We start from the raw sequence: 17,088 nt of genomic DNA, 5'->3' as shown, positions 1-17,088 counted from the left end.
CCTCTTTCTCACCAGCAGGAGCATGGTCTCTGAGCCTTTAGGATCAAGCCAACAAAAGGATTAGCATGTCCCCGACTTCTCTGGGAGGGGGAGGGGGACTCATGGCCCATTCCAGGGTTCATGTTTAGCACAACTGGAATGTGAAGAATACCAGGTAAAAGCCAGGGACACTGACCGCATACCCCGTGTCTCCAGAGGAATGCAGTCATTTTGCTGTGCACCTACTGGGAATTCCAGAGAAAAATGGGAAGGGGTTGCAGTTACAGCAATGCCTCAGCTAGGACCTTCCAAGCCCGGCGTTCATAATGAGATTACTTTATTGGCGCTTCACTTAGAAAAGAAAAGAAGAAGAAGAAGAAAAAAAAAAGACAGTGCAAAGACAGAGCTGATAGTAGGGCTTTAAAACCTTCCCAGGTCTCTCCTGATGTCCTCATTCAGTCCAATTTTCCATGCCTTGTACATCCACAGGAGAGGATGCCGAAAATTCTCAGTAGAAAAGATTAAATTGTATTCACTATAGCTTAATCCCTAAATCAGAAAAGAAAAGCTAGCACATTCTAGAAAGATTTTTAGAGTATTTTTTTTAAGCTAATGCCTGATAAATCAGGAGAATCAGTCACCTCTGGTTAATCGAGGTCTTAATGTTTTTTTTCAAAATACCACTTTTAGCTGTGCATGCTGGGCATCTGTGGAGGGCACTGGACCAGCTACCCATAGGAAGCTTTGCATGTAATTCTTTGGTTTCCCAAGCCAAAAGTCACAAATGGCAGGCTGCTGATGCTCAGAAGCACATTTTGTTCTTATCTTTTTCTTTTTTTTTTTTTTTCTGTATTTTTCTGAAGCCGGAAACGGGGAGAGACAGTCAGACAGACTCCCACATGCGCCCGACTGGGATCCACCCAGCACGCCCACCAGGGGGCAATGCTCTGCCCCTCCGGGGCGTCACTCTGTTGCTACCAGAGCCACTCTAGAGCCTGGGGCAGAGGCCGAGGAGCCATCCCCAGCACCCGGGCCATCTTTGCTCCAGTGGAGCCTCGGCTGTGGGAGGGGAAGAGAGAGACAGAGAGGAAGGAGAGGGGGAGGGGTGGAGAAGCAGATGGGCGCTTCTCCTGTGTGCCCTGGCCGGAAATCGAACCCAGGACTTCTGCACGCCAGGCCAACGCTCTACCACTGAGTCAACTGGCCAGGGCTTGTTCCTATCTTTTAAAACACCCCAACCACCAGGAGAGTCTACTCTGTGGCTGGCAGGTTCAGCCAGAATCACAAGTATGTAGGCTAACGTGAGGAAATGGGCTAGCAACATGGAGGCAGGTATCAGCTTCCCTCGGTGGCATCCTGGGAACTGGTACCAGCTCACACACCATACTTGATAGGCTGTGTTTGTATGAGAGAAGCAGTGATCACAAGTCAGGGTGTTCATATTTGATGAGTGCAGGCAAAGGGAGGAGACCCACATGATGTGTCTGGACACACTGCGCTGAGGAAAGCAGTGCTAATTTTGACCAAGCACCGTGATGTGCTAGGTGTGTGTGCTGGGCAATGTACACATTCACCACCCACTCCTCACTCTCCAGTGACATTAGCACCATTAACCCACGGTATGGATGACCCTCATGTCACCAAGCCTAATCCCTCACTTGGCCTGTCAGGTGTGTCCAACACTTGGATCTCTCCCTTCTTGAAAAACTCTTCCCTTGGGTTCCCTGGTAAACATCCTCTGGCTTTTCTCTTATCTCTTGGGTCATTTCTTTGCTGTCTGCTTGCAGGTGCCTCTTCTCTACCCTACCATTGACAGTTGGCTCTGCAAGGGTTCATCCTATGCCTCTTCTTCTCACTCCATACACATCGTACCCATGCCTGCCGTTTCCATCTATACAGAAAGCCCAGAGGTTTTCTATACCAGCCTGAATCGCTCCTTTGAACTTCAGACCCTAATAGCCTCACACTCAACATGTCTAAGACAGACCATACACCTTGTAAACCCACTGCCTTCCTGGGTTCCCTGTCTCCTGTAATGCCAGAAACTTAGGTGTCATTCTTGACTATTCTCTTTCTCTCCCTGCCCATTAAGTCCTATAACTGTTGTGTCCTATGTAGCTCTTAAATCTCTCCCCTTCTCCATCTCCACCCTTACTCCAGGCCAAACCACTGCCATCTATCACTTGGACCAGGGAAATAACATCCTAGTGAATACAATTTAATCTATTGATTAGGTTGCTTCCATATCTTGGCTATTGTAAATAATGCAGTGACCATAGGGGTGCATATACTTTTTAAATTTAGTGTTTTGGGGTTTCTATAGATAAATACTCAGAAGCAGAATTGCTGGGTATTTCTTTGGCTCCTCTTATAACCTCTGTTTTAAAGTTTATTTTGTCTGGTATAAGTATTGCTAACCCACCTCCTTTTTTGTTTCAATTTTCATGAAATATCTTTTTCTATCCCTTTATTTTCAGTCTGTCTTTTTTTTATTTTTAAATTTTCTTAAGTGAAAAGTGGGGAGGCAGAGAGAGAGATTCCTGCATGTGCCCTGACTGGGATCAATCTGGCAAGCTCCCTATGAGGCAATGCTCTTCCCTTCGGGGCTGTTGCTCCATTGCTTGACAACCAAGTTATCTTAGTGCCTGGGGCAAGGCCATGGAGACATCCTCAGTGCCCAGAACCAACTTGCTCCAACTGAGCCATGGCTATGGGAGGAGAAGAGAGAGATAGAAAGATAGATAGATAGATAGATAGATAGATAGATAGATAGATAGATAGATAAAGGAGATGTGAAGGGGTGGAAAAGCAGATGGGTGCTTCTCCTGTGTGCCCTGACAGGGAATCAAACCCAGGACTTCCACATGCTGGGCTGATGCTTTACCACTGAGCCAACTGGCCAAGGCTGTGTAAATCTTTCCAACTGAAGTGAGTCTCTTACAGAGAGGTCTTGATTTGTTATTCATCTAGTCACCATATGTCTTTTGATTGGAACATTTAATCTATTTGCATTTAAAGGAATTATTGATAAATATGCATTTACTACCATTTTATTATTCATATTTTAAATCTTTTCCTCCCTTCTTCTTCATAAAGTAGACCCTTTAACATTTCATATAATACTGGTTTGGTGGTGATAAATTCCTTTAGCTTCTTCTTGTCTAGGAAGCTCCTTATTCTCCTTTAATTTTAAGTGATAGCTTTGCTGGGTAGAGTAAATTTGGTGGTAGGTCCTTGCATTTCATCACTTTGAATATTTAGTGCCAATCTCTTGTACCCTGTACAATTTTTATTGAGAAATAAGCTGACAGTCTCATGGGAGCTCCCTTGTAGGTAATTAACTGTTTTTCTCTTGCTGCTTTTAAGATTTTCTCTTTTGTCTTTAACCTTTGGCATTTTAATTATGATGTGGTTTGTGGGCCTGTTTGGGTTCATCTTGTTAGAGTTCATCGCTCTGCTTCCTGGACTTGTGCGTCTATTTCCTCCACAAGGTTAAGAAAGCTTTCTGTCACTATTCTTTTTTCAGATAGATTTGCAATTTCTTGCTCTCACTTCTTTTTCCAGCAGCCCCATGATGTGATGTTGGTATACTTGAAGTTGTCCCAGAGGCTCCTTACACTATTCTTATTTTTTATTTGGATTATTTATTTCTTTTTGATGCTCTGATTGAATGTTTTCTGCTTTTTTTTATCTTACAAATTGTTGAGTCGATCCTCTGCTTCATCTACTCTACTGCTGATTCCCTTCTGCCAGGTTGATGGTGACTCAGATGTGGCACCCACCTGCCGGCTCTGTGGGGGGAGGACTCGGCAACGGAACAATGGCCTCTCCCAGCACATCTGTCTGAGAGAAAGTTGCCCCTCCAGCTCTCACTCTGACGTCAAACAATTCAGTCCCTTTCATATGTTTCTGGTTCCTTTTGAGTTGCTGCCCCAGTGCTGGAGCTCAGAGCAAGTGAGTCCAGGTAGGTCCATGCATGTAAGCCCTTTGAGAGGAATGCCAAAGACTCCAGCAGTCCTCAGTCTCACTCAGCCACAGTCTCCACTGTTTTTTATAGCCAGAGTTACAGGGACTTCTCTTAGCAGTACTGGAACTCTGGGCTGGAGGACTTGGTGTGGGGCTGGGACTCCCTTGCTCCTCATGGGGGACATCTGCAGCTGAGGTATCCCTCCTGACTTTTCACTGCAATGTGTGGGTGTGGGACCAGCTAATTCTGTGTCTCCACCCTTCCTACCAGTCTTGTGGCTTCTTCATTTAGTTGTAGCACTTCTGTTCAACTAGATCTCAGGCAGTTCTAAATGACAGTTGTTCTGTAGTATAGCTGTAATGGTTGTAGAGGGTTCTGAGTTCTGTGTTAACCTATGCCACTATCTTGACTGGAAGCCCAAGACAAACATTTTAAATATGACCCAGGCCCTGCAGCATCTGGCTTGGGCACAACTTCTCAGCCTCATCTTCCATCACTCTTCTCTGCTCTCTTGCAACATTTGAGCCCCTCTTCATTGCACAGTATCTTTCTTTGAGGGCTGCTCACGGTGAGGCAATTGCCTAAGGTGATCCTAAGCTCCCTGAAGGCAAGAGCCATGTTTAAAATACATGCATGTCTCCCCAGCTGGGCATATGTTGGGCACTTAAAACCCATTATTAGTTTTAGATCAGAGCCTCTTTTTTATTTTCTACGTTGGGCTTGGAATTTCTCTGTATTTGTAGTCACAAGAAATATCCTTTGCCTTTCCCTCCCTTGCCTTCCACAGCTGCCAATCATAGGAAGGTTGGGAAAGGGGGTGTCCTAGAGAGTGATCCCCTTTTCTCTGGCTTTCGCCACTCCTTTGCAGGTGGGGTTCACCTCTCGTTCCCAAATCATCTTTAATATTGGCACAGAACAGCTCCCTCTCTACATCCCTTCCAGGCTAATGCAACAGAGCCACAGCGAAAGGCCTCTGGCTGATTTTCCAAACTTGATCACTGCCATCTCTCTGACTCTGAATAGCTGAAATCAGGGACCCTATTTTCTTCCCCTTCCTTTGCAGCTATCTCAGAGTACTGAGCTGGCCTTGGCGAATATTGTCTCTTTTAATATTCCCTTTCATATGAGCCTGGCTTACCCAGATTAACATATTTCATTAAGGGCTCTCTTTCCCTTTCTTCATCAAAGGGTTTATGATGCAAAATATTCTTTTTAAAAAACAAGGCAGCGGCTGGGGAGATGTCAATGCCTTCTACTCTGTGGGCTGCTTACTGGAGGGGGATGGAGCCTTTGTTTTTTCAGGAGACATATTCTCTGTGGAGGGGGTGCAGCATGGACCAAAGCCACATCTGGAGCATTCAGCTGCCTGTGCTCGGGAAACAAATCTATTCTGCGTCTCTGATTTCTTCCTCGCAGCATGGTTCTGAGCCCCCTGTGGCATTCTCTCCGCAGCTCTGAGAACAGGTTCCCTGGGTTGCACGACTGCTCACAGCATCCCACACCAGTCCCCAGTCCCTCTCACAGCTACACTCCTGCTCACATGGAATGCCATGTCACACCAAGCTGGCTCACCCTGTGGTGGCCGATGGCTGGTGTAATGAGGCTGCCTTCTGGGTTTGCAGGGCTGTCCTCAAAGAACCCACTCCTGCTCCTTGTTTGGGGAACAGGGGCAAAATGTAGTATCTGCATTTTTAAATCTGCACAGTGCTATCTGATAGATTTGTGTGGATGCTGCTATTTATCATTCAGCATTCATGTATTATTACTCTGTTGCCTGGGGCTAGGAGAAGTCAGCATGAGCGGATGGTTTAGAAAGGGCAGATTTGGTAATTTCCCATGGAAAATTAGCACAATGAGCAACATGACAGAAAAGCTGGAAAAGGCACGGTTGGGGCAAAGAAAGGAGTTGGTGTGGTCTGGGGCAGGAGGAAGAGAGAAAGGGAGCGTAGAGGCACGGGATGGGGGACTCTGGGGGTTTAAGATGTGCCAACTTTGTGCTAGGAATTTCCACATAAGTCCTCACACCCACTTAATCCTTACAACCTCCTGAAGAATTCAGGTTGTTGTCTCTGTTTGATAGACAAAGAGATGCCCAAAGACATTAGGTAGTTTGCTAAAGATCAGCCAGCTTTCACACTTGGTCAACCTCAGTCTTTGACAATGGTTCTTTTTTTAAAAAATTTGATTTTTGAGAGAGAGAGAGAGAGAGAGAGAGAGAGAAAAGGAGAGAGGGAGGGAGAGAGAGGGGGGAAGGGAGAGAGAGAAGGAGGGAGGAAAGAGAGTGTGAAGCATCAACTTGTAGTTGTGGCATTTCAATCACTGGGTCAGTGACTCCTTGCTCAAGCCAGTAAACTTGGGCTCAAGCCAGAGACCTTGGGATCATGTCAATGATCCCGTGCTCAAGCCAGCAACCCTATGCTTAAGCTGGCAAGTCTGTGCTCAGGCCAGATGAGCCCATGCTGAAGCTGCCAACCTCAGGGTTTTGAACTTGGGACCTCAGTGTCCCAAGCTGATACCATATCCACTGTGCCACCACAGTCAGGCTGACAATGGTTTTTGTTTCACTATTCCGCATGCAGGAAGAAGGTCTACTCAGATGCACATAGGCACACCTGCACACGTGCACATCTCCTTCCTTCCCTTGAGTCACCCATCTGTTCCCTAGGCTGCCCTTCTCAGTTCTCCTGTAATACAGTTTGTGACATGTAATCTGGGATTGCAGAGCACTTGGTAGCAGTTCTGGAAGCACAGGCATGCATGTGTGTGCGGTGTTTGCTCTCACCCCAGCCACACCGTAAGCTCCCAGGACAACACAGTGCCTCCTATTTCCTTTCCTTTCCTACCACAGGGCTCTTGCATGACTCTGCAAAAGACGACTGACACTCAGTACATGTTGCTGACAGACAGACATGTGTATTTCAGCCTGCAAGTCCCATAGGACATAAATTGCCACATGATGTGTTTCAGTTAGAAAGGGGAGAGGAGTTTGTGTTTATTAATAGTTTACTATAGCTCTGTGCTAGATGCTGTCTTTATTTTTATTTATTTTTGTATTTTTCTGAAGCTGGAAACGGGGAGAGACAGTCAGACAGACTCCCGCATGCGCCCGACCGGGATCCACCCGGCACGCCCACCAGGGGGCGTCGCTCTGCCGCGACCAGAGCCACTCTAGTGCCTGGGGCAGAGGCCAAGGAGCCATCCCCAGCGCCCGGGGCCATCTTTGCTCCAATGGAGCCTCCGCTGCTGGAGGGGAAGAGAGAGACAGAGAGGAAGGAGAAGGGGAGGGGTGGAGAAGCAGATGGGCGCCTCTCCTGTGTGCCCTGGCCGGGAATCGAACCCGGGACTTCTACACGCCAGGCTGACGCTCTACCACTGAGCCAACCGGCCAGGGCTAGATGCTGTCTTTAATTCAAAAAACTATCCCACAAGGCAGGCACGAGCTTTCCCAGCTTCTCTGAGAGGAAGCTGTGCTCCTGGCCTCTGACTGACTCCAGTGGTAGCCCTGTGGTTCTCACAGAACCCTTTTTCCTAAATGTTGGGACAGATGTCCTTGTGAGTGGGTAGTCTGGAGCAGTCCTACTCAAAGGCAGGGGACAGGGCCAGCCAGCCTCTCTGTGCTCCTGATCCTGTGATTTATTTTTTCACAGGTACAAAGTCCCTGTTGAAGGGAGAGTTTGAAGTTGAGTTTTCATTACCTCTCCTTCTACCCTGCCAGCCTTCCTGGAATCCCCCGTCTGGGTCTGGTAGAACAGTCCTTCTTAGGCCCAGGAGCCAGAGGGGTGCAGGAAGATGTGAACTTGCTCTAAAATCCCACCTTCCAGAGGTGTGATGTTCGCAGCTTTGCACTGATGAGTGGTGCCCCAGGAGAGGTTCTGCACGTTAGAGAGCGGACAGTGGAGGGGAAGCAGGCAACCGAGCAGCAGAGGGGAGGAGGGCAGGGAGGCTGTTACAAAGAACAGTGGGCGAGGGGTGCAAGTGACAGCCCAGGCGTCCGCTGCCCACCCCCATGTGAGCAGAGCCTCTCCAGTTGTACTAGCCGGGCAGGGGGCAGGGAGACGGCGTGGACTGCCACACAGACATGTGGACCTGCACATGGACTCGTCGCTTCCTGCCTGGCTCTGGGCAGCTCATGCCCAGCCAGTGTCTGCGCTGAGGCCCTGCTGCTCATCACCTGGCCCCAGCGGCAGGGCTGCAGCAGCCCGTGCTCACCTCCTAAACGCCTTTCTTCCCACAGGTGCCAAAGAAATCTCTCCATGGCGCCATGTTGCTCTACTCCCTCTCTGGGAGCTCAGCCACGGTCAGTGGCTCTCAATGACCTTCCCCAACAGAGTAAAGGCCAGCCCGGAGGCTCCGCCCCAGCCTGGCCCTGGAGCACTTGTCAGTCTCATTGCCCAGGAAGCGGGTCTGCGAACCCTGGCCAGGCCTCTCCGGGACTGCATCATGCTCTGCCCTCCCCTTCCCCCCGAATCTAGGCCCCTTACTTCTCAGTCTTCAGGACCCAGCTCAGTGCAGCCTCTACAGGATTGGAGAGATGCTTCTCCAACAGCCCCTGTCAGGGACAGCCCCCTTCCCTCTGCAGTGCCCCACCCTTGCACTCAGGGTGAACTCCTGGGTGGCTGGCTGCAACCCAACTCTTCTCCCCAACTTGAGCTTCTGAGGGCGGGGCTTGTCCCTGTAGAAAACTGTACCAGAGACGACCGCCCAGTGCCCAGACAGAGCTGCTTCTCCAGAGCTGACCGCAGGCCTCTCTGACTTACACTCACTCAGCAACCACTCGTGGGGCATCACTGCATGACGCTGCTGTGCTAAGTGCTGGGAAACCAGCTAGATGAGGGTTAGGACACTTTGGAGGCGAGGACAATCCCCAGACCGTGTGCTGTGCTAGGGAAGACAAGAGAAGTCTGGAAGGCTTGGGGAGGACGACGAAACCTTGGATCTCGTCTAAGACCCCAAAACTGAGTTGGAGTTGGCAGAGGAAGGAGGGTGGAGGGTGGGCTGAGTTCTCCACACTCCTGGTTGTTTTATTTTAAAATGATTTTGAGTAGCTTATACAAACGCACGGTAATGAGTTCCACAGGTACAAGGGGGATCCGGAGTGAGACTTGTGCTTTCTTCTCACTCTGCCTTGGAACCACCGTGTGTCCTCCCAAGGCCACCCACCCCCAGCTTCCCACGTCCCGCAGCCCACCCAGGGGCGGTCACACAGATACAGCACAAACACCTCAGCCTCAGTTCTGGCTCGGTTCCCTTTCGGGGCGCCACATTGTGTTTCAGTTAGAAAGGGGCAGTCTGGCCGTCTGAGGCCCCCTCTACCTGACCATGCCCCTCATCCTGTTTCCCTCGAGACCCCGGGCCATTGTTCAACCTGTCCCACAGGGTTTCCCAGTGGCGGGCAGCCTCACAGGCGCTAGCGTGGGCCCTAGGGGAGGCACCGGGAAGGGTTTCTAGCAGAGGAAACTTAGATCTAACCTCTCGCAGGGACTCCCGCCCTCCATCAGCCTGACCCATTCTTGGCAAAGAACAGCTGTCTATTCCCTAGTCACCCCATCACCCCGACCAGGAGTGCCCAGATGACCCTGTCAAACCTGTGATGTCCCTGACTCCACAGATACGTCCACAGTCCCAGGCTCAGGGACTCTGAATCGCTTTAAACCAGACCAATCAGACAGCACTGGAAAGTGGACAGCACTTCTTCCCCATTAACTGGGGTCCCTCTGTCTACTCCCCAAGGTTCCTAGTCCAGCCAGTTTTCCTCCTTTTGGAAGCCACAGGGGTTTGTGTACTGGTGAATGACGGTATGTCTGCCTCAGGCAGCTCTGAGACCCTGGCACTGCCCCACCAGAGGGGCCCAGGCAGGGCAGGCGGCATAGGGCCCACGGTGGGCCCGCGCTCAGTGTACCTGACTTGTTCTTGTATTCAATGTCGAAGCCCGTGATGATGCTGTTTCCATCAAATCGCTGGGTCCAGCGCAGGTTCATGCTCCGGGCCTTCACCTCCCGGATCTCCAGCTCTGGGGGGTCAGGGGGTTCTGGGGTGTGGCAGGGGAGGGAGCAGAAGTGAGTATAGCAGCAGAGAGATTGGCCTCCTGTTTACCACCAGGGATGACCAGGGTTCTGCTGTACCCCTGGGTGTTGACGTCTGCCCAAGGGCCCTAGAACCCTGGGGTTTGGACAAGGTGAGACTAGGAGAGGCCTGGCAGTAGGGCTCAGGCAGAGGGGGACCCCTACTTGTCTCTTGGTTTGTTCCCCTCTAGTTCTTTGTGTGGGAGGAGGAAGGCCTTGTTGGAGGGACTCCTGGATGGTGGCCTGTTTGTCCTCCACGCAGAACCTCCAACTTTTCCCAGCTTGACTCCCCCTCTCCTGGTCTTCCAGGCCCCTGCACTTCTGCAAACCTTGCTGTCTGAAGTGTGCCTGGAAGGGCTCCTCTCCTGTACTCTGGGCAGGGAAGGGCTAGGGAGGCCCTTCCTCAGAGGGCATTTCTTATCATCCTCCACTGTGGTGTGGGCAATACCCCTGCTCTCGAGGTGGAGTTAGCAGTGGGCACCTGTGTCGCCGGGAAGGGGCTGGGGTGGTGGAGCAGGTGAGGGTACCTTGCACTGTGAGCTGGATCAAGCCACGGTCCTCCCCATAGGAGTTGATGGCGTGGCAGCTGAAGAACACAGAGTCCCCACGGTCAGCGGGCTTGAGCTGGGAAGTGGCCAGAAGAGGAAGGAGCACAGGGAGGCAGGGAGGAAACGGAGAGAGCCTTTTAGAGTTGTCCTGCTGAAGGGGGCTCGGTGTAGTGGGCATCAGCAAAGTCAAGTTCTGCTGGGAGAAGACCCACTGCAGGGTTTTGTCAAGGGTTCCTCTTCCCAGACAGTTCCAAGAGCGGAAGCGTGAAAAAGCCCATGCAGGGAGGAGCTGGGGGGTCTAGGAGGGAGGATGGAGCCAGGGGTTCCAGAGAAGAAGGGAGAGTTGCGAGTTCCACACACAGCATGGCTGGGGGTTGTCAGAAAGGAGGTACTGTGGGGTCCTAAGGCAGGGGTTGCTGGGTGGAGAACAAAGTAGCTAGCAAAGGGGAGGTAATTTCTGGGGTGCAAGGAGGGGCTCCCAAGGCTTTCCATTTACCTCCATTAGATACAGATGCAATAGTTGTGGGACCCCACTTTCTGAGTCGGGCCCCCTGAGACTGGGTTGTGGGTGCTCACCTTCAGTGTGGAGACAACTTCGTCACCATTGTCCTTGGTGGTGATGGCATACCGCATCACTCGGTCGGGGTCGATGACCGTGTCCCCCTTCTCCCAGCGGATGATGATGGGCCGCTCCCCCCGCGCCGTGCAGTTGAGCTCCTTTGCGTGGCCTTTGATGGCGATGGTGGTGTTGGGGTGGGAGGTGATCATGGCTGGAACTAGGGAGGGGAGAAGGCCAGAGGCCCCCGTGAGGGGGAGGCCCGGCAGGGGCAGGGGTGTGTGCTGTGTAGAGGCCCTCTCTGCAGAGCACCTCCGCCCCACGCAGAGGGCCTAGTAAAGGTTGAGGGGGGATATAGGGGACCCCATTGGCATGTTCCTGTTTCCCTTCTCCCTACACATGATTGGGGAAGTCTCTCTTCACCAAGGATTATCACATTCCATGGACTCCCTTTGCAGAATGTTTTAAAATGCATACCAAACATAGAATTACAGAGGAAACCAGATATATTGAAGTGTGGTTGGATAAATATTAATAACCTTCAAAAGCAAACTTTTGATATAGTATATCACACACCAATATATGTCTTTATTACTCTTTATCAAATAAGATCTGGCGCCGGGTTATGTCAGCACAATTTTGTAATAGTGATGATGATGATGTTCCGAGGTTCTGCAACCACTGCGATGCAGAGACATCTGTCGATGGTGGTCACAGCTGCTGCTGTCGCTGCTCTGGTTGGTTGTGTATGTTCAAAATGGAAAAAAATAATCACATTTCAGTTTGAAGTTAATGGAAAAATATGTGATTTCTCTCTTCAAATCCATGGACCCCAGGTTGCGGGCCCTGTGCCGAAGCACGGGGCCTCTGCTGTGTGTTCAAGGCTCATGCTCTCTTCACAGCAGTCAGTGGAGTCACCCTCCCAAACGGCTGAGAAACCCCTGTTCTTCCCAACCAAGCGCAGCAGAAAGCTCTGGGTAGCATTGCAGTGATTAGAATTCCTTAAACAGCACTAACAGCCCCCCGCCCCACCTTACTCTGCCCCCCCCACTGCCATCCTGAGAAATTTACCACAAAACAACCAAGGCACTGGCTGGCCATCAGGAAACCCCTCCTACTGCCACAACAAGATACAGCTCCGTCCTGACCCCCTCTGGGACTGAGCCAAGCCAGGAGAGGGAGAGGTGTGGGGCAGAGGGAGACAGTCTCAGCTGCCAGTGAGATCCTGTTCCCTCTCTCCTCCATCCAACCCAACAAACACACATCGAGCACCTAGGCCAGTCTGGGGAACACACACATGAGGTGGGTCCTTGCCTCCCGGGGGAAGAAAGGAGCGAGGAGGAGAGAAACCGCTACACAAGCAACATGAAGATGTGAACTGTGTGACAAGTTCCATGCATGTATCAGGAGGAATGACTTTTACTGAGGGACCTGGGAAACTTCATTCATCTATTCTACAAGCATTTTTCGAGCACCTCTGAGGAGCCAGGCCTTGCGCTGGTTTTGGAGCTAACAGGGAACAGGACAAACCTGACCGTAGGCATGTCACTGCAGTGGTGACAACAGAGACAGAAGGAGCAGTTCCAGTACTAGATGGTAGGGGCTGTGCTGGGACGCAGGCACAGCAGCCGGCAGGGCGGGACTTAAACGAGGAGAGTAGAGGCCTGGGCAGCTGACTTGCTGGAGCAAAGCTCTGGGCAGCAATGTGCAGGTCCTGGAAAGAGACGTGGTCTGCTGCGTCTGGAGGCCTGTCCTGCCTGGTATTCTCCTCACCGCCTTCCCAGGCAAACTTGCCTCTCAGAGGACAGGTGTCTAGCGGTCCTCGTCCTGGAGGAGTGCCCATTAGCCATGCTGGGGGACACAAACCAGGAATGGCTGTGGTGATGGCAAGAATCAGGCACTTTTTGGCTTTGTGCAGTGGCAGTATCGTAACCAATGAGGTTTATCCGAGACATGGGCATTGCTAATTGAAGAATCACAGCCCATTGTGGGAAGCACCCTTCTTCACACTGAGTTCTGCAGAGACCCAGCTCCCCGCACCCCCATCACTGTCCTGCCCGGGTGAACATGCCAGGGGCGCCCCGAGTTCTCTCTCTCCACAAGAACCTCCCTCTGGAGCACCGAGTCCCAGCTCCCCTTCAGTGGTCTCCCCTTTCTTGACGCACCCCCTGCCCCCAGTGTCCTCAGGATCTCTTTCTCCTCTAGTTTTGGACTCAGAAAACATTCTTCCCAGCAAACTTTACAGAATCATCTGATTTCGAAGGATAAATAAGCCTTTGGAGAAAGGCAGGAAGCCATGGGGCTGTAGTGGTGTGACCCGAGATGCCGGTGAATGGATGCGGAGACATTTGGAACAGGCATGGGGGGTGAAGGGTAGTTTCTGGGGTCCCTGAAGTCACACTGGATAGCAGCCACTACTCTCCTCTGCCTTCTGTCACGTGGGACTTGGTCTGAAGGGCCCCCGGCCTCGGCCCCAGCATCCCAGCACATGCCCCAACCCTAGCTCATCAAAGAATGAAGCAGATAAATTTTATAATGCATGGCATTACACCAGAATATACAATAAAATGTGGAAGACAAATAACGAGGTGCGAGTTATAATGAAGAAAAAGCCTGCAGTCAGAGACATCCACGTATGAATTATTGACTAAGGTTTTACACTCTCAAGGATGTGCGCAGGAATATTTTTCCATCAAAGATTTGCATAATTCACTCGTATAAACCTGGGTGGAATATAGAGTAAGATTTTACATCAACAAGTCGGGTTTTGCATTGCAGATGCCTCCATTTTTCACTGGAGGATTGAAATGTTGGGGGGTGGAGGGGAGAAGCAGGGGGCTGTCTCTACTCTTCCCACAGTGAATGGTCAGAGAGGGGGGCCGGGAACCCCTGGGCAGACAGAGCCCTGAGGTCTTCCTGGGGGAAGGGGTCTTGCTCCTGAGAGGTGGAAGGCACAGAGGAGCCGGGGGATGCTCCTGTAGAGGCAGGTGTGAGGGGTGCGTGTGTATATAAAAGGGGATGAGGAGGAAGGTCAAGCCTCAGCGCAGGTCAGAGTCTGAGGAAGGGAGAGAAAGGAAGTATTTTTTGGTAGGAGGACTTCAAGGCTCTGCACTAGCAGGAGAAGCTGACAACACACCCTTGTCCGGCTCTCCAGGCAGGGCTGTGCCAGCCTCTCTGGGGCTTGCGTGTGAATGATAAAGGCACCCTCTGGCTGGGCAAAGCCTGGTGTCAGGAGCCATGGCTTGGCCTGAGGAACAGGGACTAGGTTTTAGATTCTATGTGTCCCTTAAATGATGTACCTTTGAGCAGTTCACAACCTGCATGTCGATATATGTCAGTCCCACCTCGGGGAGTTTTTCTTCCCAATCAGGTTTGTTCCAAGAGCTAGCACAGGAGAACCAGGGACGACAGGGTGTCCAGGGATCCTGGACAGGCCTCAAAGCCCCCTTGGTCCACTGCCCCTAGTGGCCACCCCTGGGCCGGGGTGGGTTCTCTTTGCCCTTTTGCCAGCTGGTTGCTTGTTATACCAATGCGCACCAGGCAGCACAATCCGATGCCCCCTCCTGGCCCTACAGCGCAAGGCAAGTTCAGGGAAGCCCATCTATGAAGAGGGGCTGCTTCTGTGTCCCCCCGCCCCAGCCGGAAGGGCTTGGGGCCAGGCAGGCCTGGGCTCTACTTTTATGTCTCTACCATCTATGTGGCCTTCAACACAGTTTACACAACTCCCTCAAGCCTCGGATTCAGCACGTGTGATATGAAGACGTAGCTTATCTACCCCAGAGAGTGGTGATGGGGCAGACAGTGTCTGTAGATCATAGCAGCTGCTCAAGGAAACCATTCCCATCTGAGGCTCTCATGCTCTTCTGTTCAAAGAGAAGCATCGGATAAATCCATGTACACCTTAAGACGTTGCTGGCCAGGTTACTGCACAGAATCACAGAGCCCAGATAATGTTCAATACAGTAGCCACCAGCCACATGTGGCCATTGAGCACTCAAAACATGGCCAGCCCAGGCTGAGATGAGCTGTGAGTGGACATCAACATACGGGATTTCAAAAACATGAGAAAAAAATGTAAAAGATCTCATTAGTAATTTTCATCTTGATGACATGTTAACTTTTTAGATATAGTGAGTTAATAGAGACTATTTCAATGAACTCACCTGTTGCCTTTTTACTTTTTTTTTTTGACAATGTGGCAACTAGGAGACTTTAAATTACATCTCTAGCTCGCACTTTGTTTCCATGGAACTGCCTTGGTATAGATCATCTACACAGATCCTTATTTTTACCAGTGAAGAAACTGAGGCCACGCTGGGAAGTGACTTGCCCACAGTCACACTGCCAGTGAACAGCACGGCATCTTAAAAGCGGACAGGTGGGGGAGGGCAGTGCTAACACACAAGGCTAGGACACTCGTGGTGGAAGGCGCGTGACATCGGAGCCAGTGCCCAGCTCCTCAGGACGTGGCCTGCGAGCTCCAGATTACTCGGGAACATGGTCTTGTTCTGGGCATGCTACCCAACAGAGCACATGAACAAGGGGGAATGTGACCAGGAGGGTGGGCGGGCCGGGGACTGTGCCGTTTGAAGAGTAGCTGAAGACTGGAAATGTCACTGTCAGGGAGTGGGAAGGGCAGCCCTCCTGTCTGGTCTTGTAAGGACTTTTCCAGTAGTTTTCGCTGTTAGGGACAGGACTGCAGCGAGGTCCCACATTAGAGAGGGGCAGCCAAGACACTGAGAAGACTCAAGGGAGGAAAAAATCCACAAAAGGATCAGAGGCCCTTGTCTTTAGGCCCCGGGTGGGTTTCTGGGTCCACGGTGTGAGGGAAAGATGGTCTGGGCATCCAACTCACTGTTTTGGGAGGCGAGTCTAGCATCCAGAATATATGTTTCCTTGTGCACAGGGGGTCTTTAGCCTCTCTGTCCTGGGCAAGAAGCACAGAACTTGACTCCTCTTTTCTCTTTGCCTTACAGTCTTCCTGCCAACACCAGAACAGAACAGAGAACTCGGCACTGTGTCCCCCAGGCTGTGTCCCAGCCTCTGCGGGCCACAGTGCCCTCCTGTGCCCACAATGGGGGTGGGGTGGGTCAGCCCTCCGGGCTTCTGTACAGATTACTTTAACCAGGCCGCATAACAGGCCACTCCACACATCTGCGCTCTCCCTTCCCCCGCCCCTGCCGTGGACCACAGGTCTCTCTGCTCTACTGAATTGCAGTAATAAACACGACTGAACCTTCACTGCACGGAGACCTGGCTGTGCCCCAGAGAACTTTATGTGTTGAAGACCGACCCCAGGAATTCCCTAGGGACTTGTGCAATCATCTGTAGGCACAAAGACACACACACACACACACACACACACACACACACACACACACACCTTTATGAATACAGTTGACTGGGAACTTCCTCTGTGCTTTGTGCGGGCAGTATTCGAGCACTCCACAAGCATGAACTCGTGTGAGGTAGGCGCTGCAATTACTCCCAGCCTCCCGAGCTTGGGTTCTGATGCGTTTCTTGACTAAGTTCAATGGTCCTGCCTGTGACGGAGCAGGTAGCAGCAAGCTGGATGCTTTTGCTTCTGGTCTCATTGCTCAAAGATGCCTCCCCAACAACATCCATGAGAAATAAGTTTTATAATCCCCATTTTTTTTCAAATGATGGAACTGAGGCTTCTAGAAAGCAATTCTTTCTTTTTAAGCCTGTACTGTTGTGGTTGCAGGGCCGGCCTCCTCTCACCATCTGTCTGCCTCGCATGCACACAGCATCTGGCTTTGGGAAATAGAGTGTGTTGTCAACAAGAAGCTGTGGCTTCTCTGTGCTGGGCAGATTCAGCAGGCCACTCCCCAGACAGGTGACAGGTGCAGCTTTAGGGGTACAGTCAGGGGAGCAGGGAAAGGGAAGGGATTCTATGCAAGGGCTCAGTCCTGCATGACAAATGCTAATAGCAGCCACAAAGGCAACACATTGCTC

At 51.2% G+C, this 17,088-nt stretch overlaps 1 protein-coding gene and 1 pseudogene across 3 annotated transcripts in view; one reads left to right on the top strand and one right to left on the bottom strand.

Moving 5' to 3' along the window:
• Nucleotides 1-17,088, bottom strand: part of DSCAML1 (DS cell adhesion molecule like 1) — a 380,712-nt gene that overhangs the window by 59,544 nt on the left and 304,080 nt on the right. For all 3 annotated transcript variants that reach the window (XM_066372545.1, XM_066372542.1, XM_066372552.1), the window contains 3 exons: nt 11,133-11,332; nt 10,536-10,632; nt 9,846-9,974 (listed from right to left, as the gene is read on the bottom strand). In XM_066372545.1, the coding sequence (XP_066228642.1) occupies nt 9,846-9,974; nt 10,536-10,632; nt 11,133-11,332 (426 nt within the window). The remainder of the gene's footprint in view (nt 1-9,845; nt 9,975-10,535; nt 10,633-11,132; nt 11,333-17,088) is intronic.
• Nucleotides 13,019-13,145, top strand: LOC136390161 (U4 spliceosomal RNA; annotated as a pseudogene).

Source organism: Saccopteryx leptura, chromosome 1, assembly GCF_036850995.1.
Source record: "Saccopteryx leptura isolate mSacLep1 chromosome 1, mSacLep1_pri_phased_curated, whole genome shotgun sequence".
Lineage (NCBI taxonomy): Eukaryota > Metazoa > Chordata > Mammalia > Chiroptera > Emballonuridae > Saccopteryx > Saccopteryx leptura.
The sequence above is the reverse complement of the archived record's forward strand: the minus strand, read 5'-3'. Positions and strand labels throughout refer to the sequence as shown.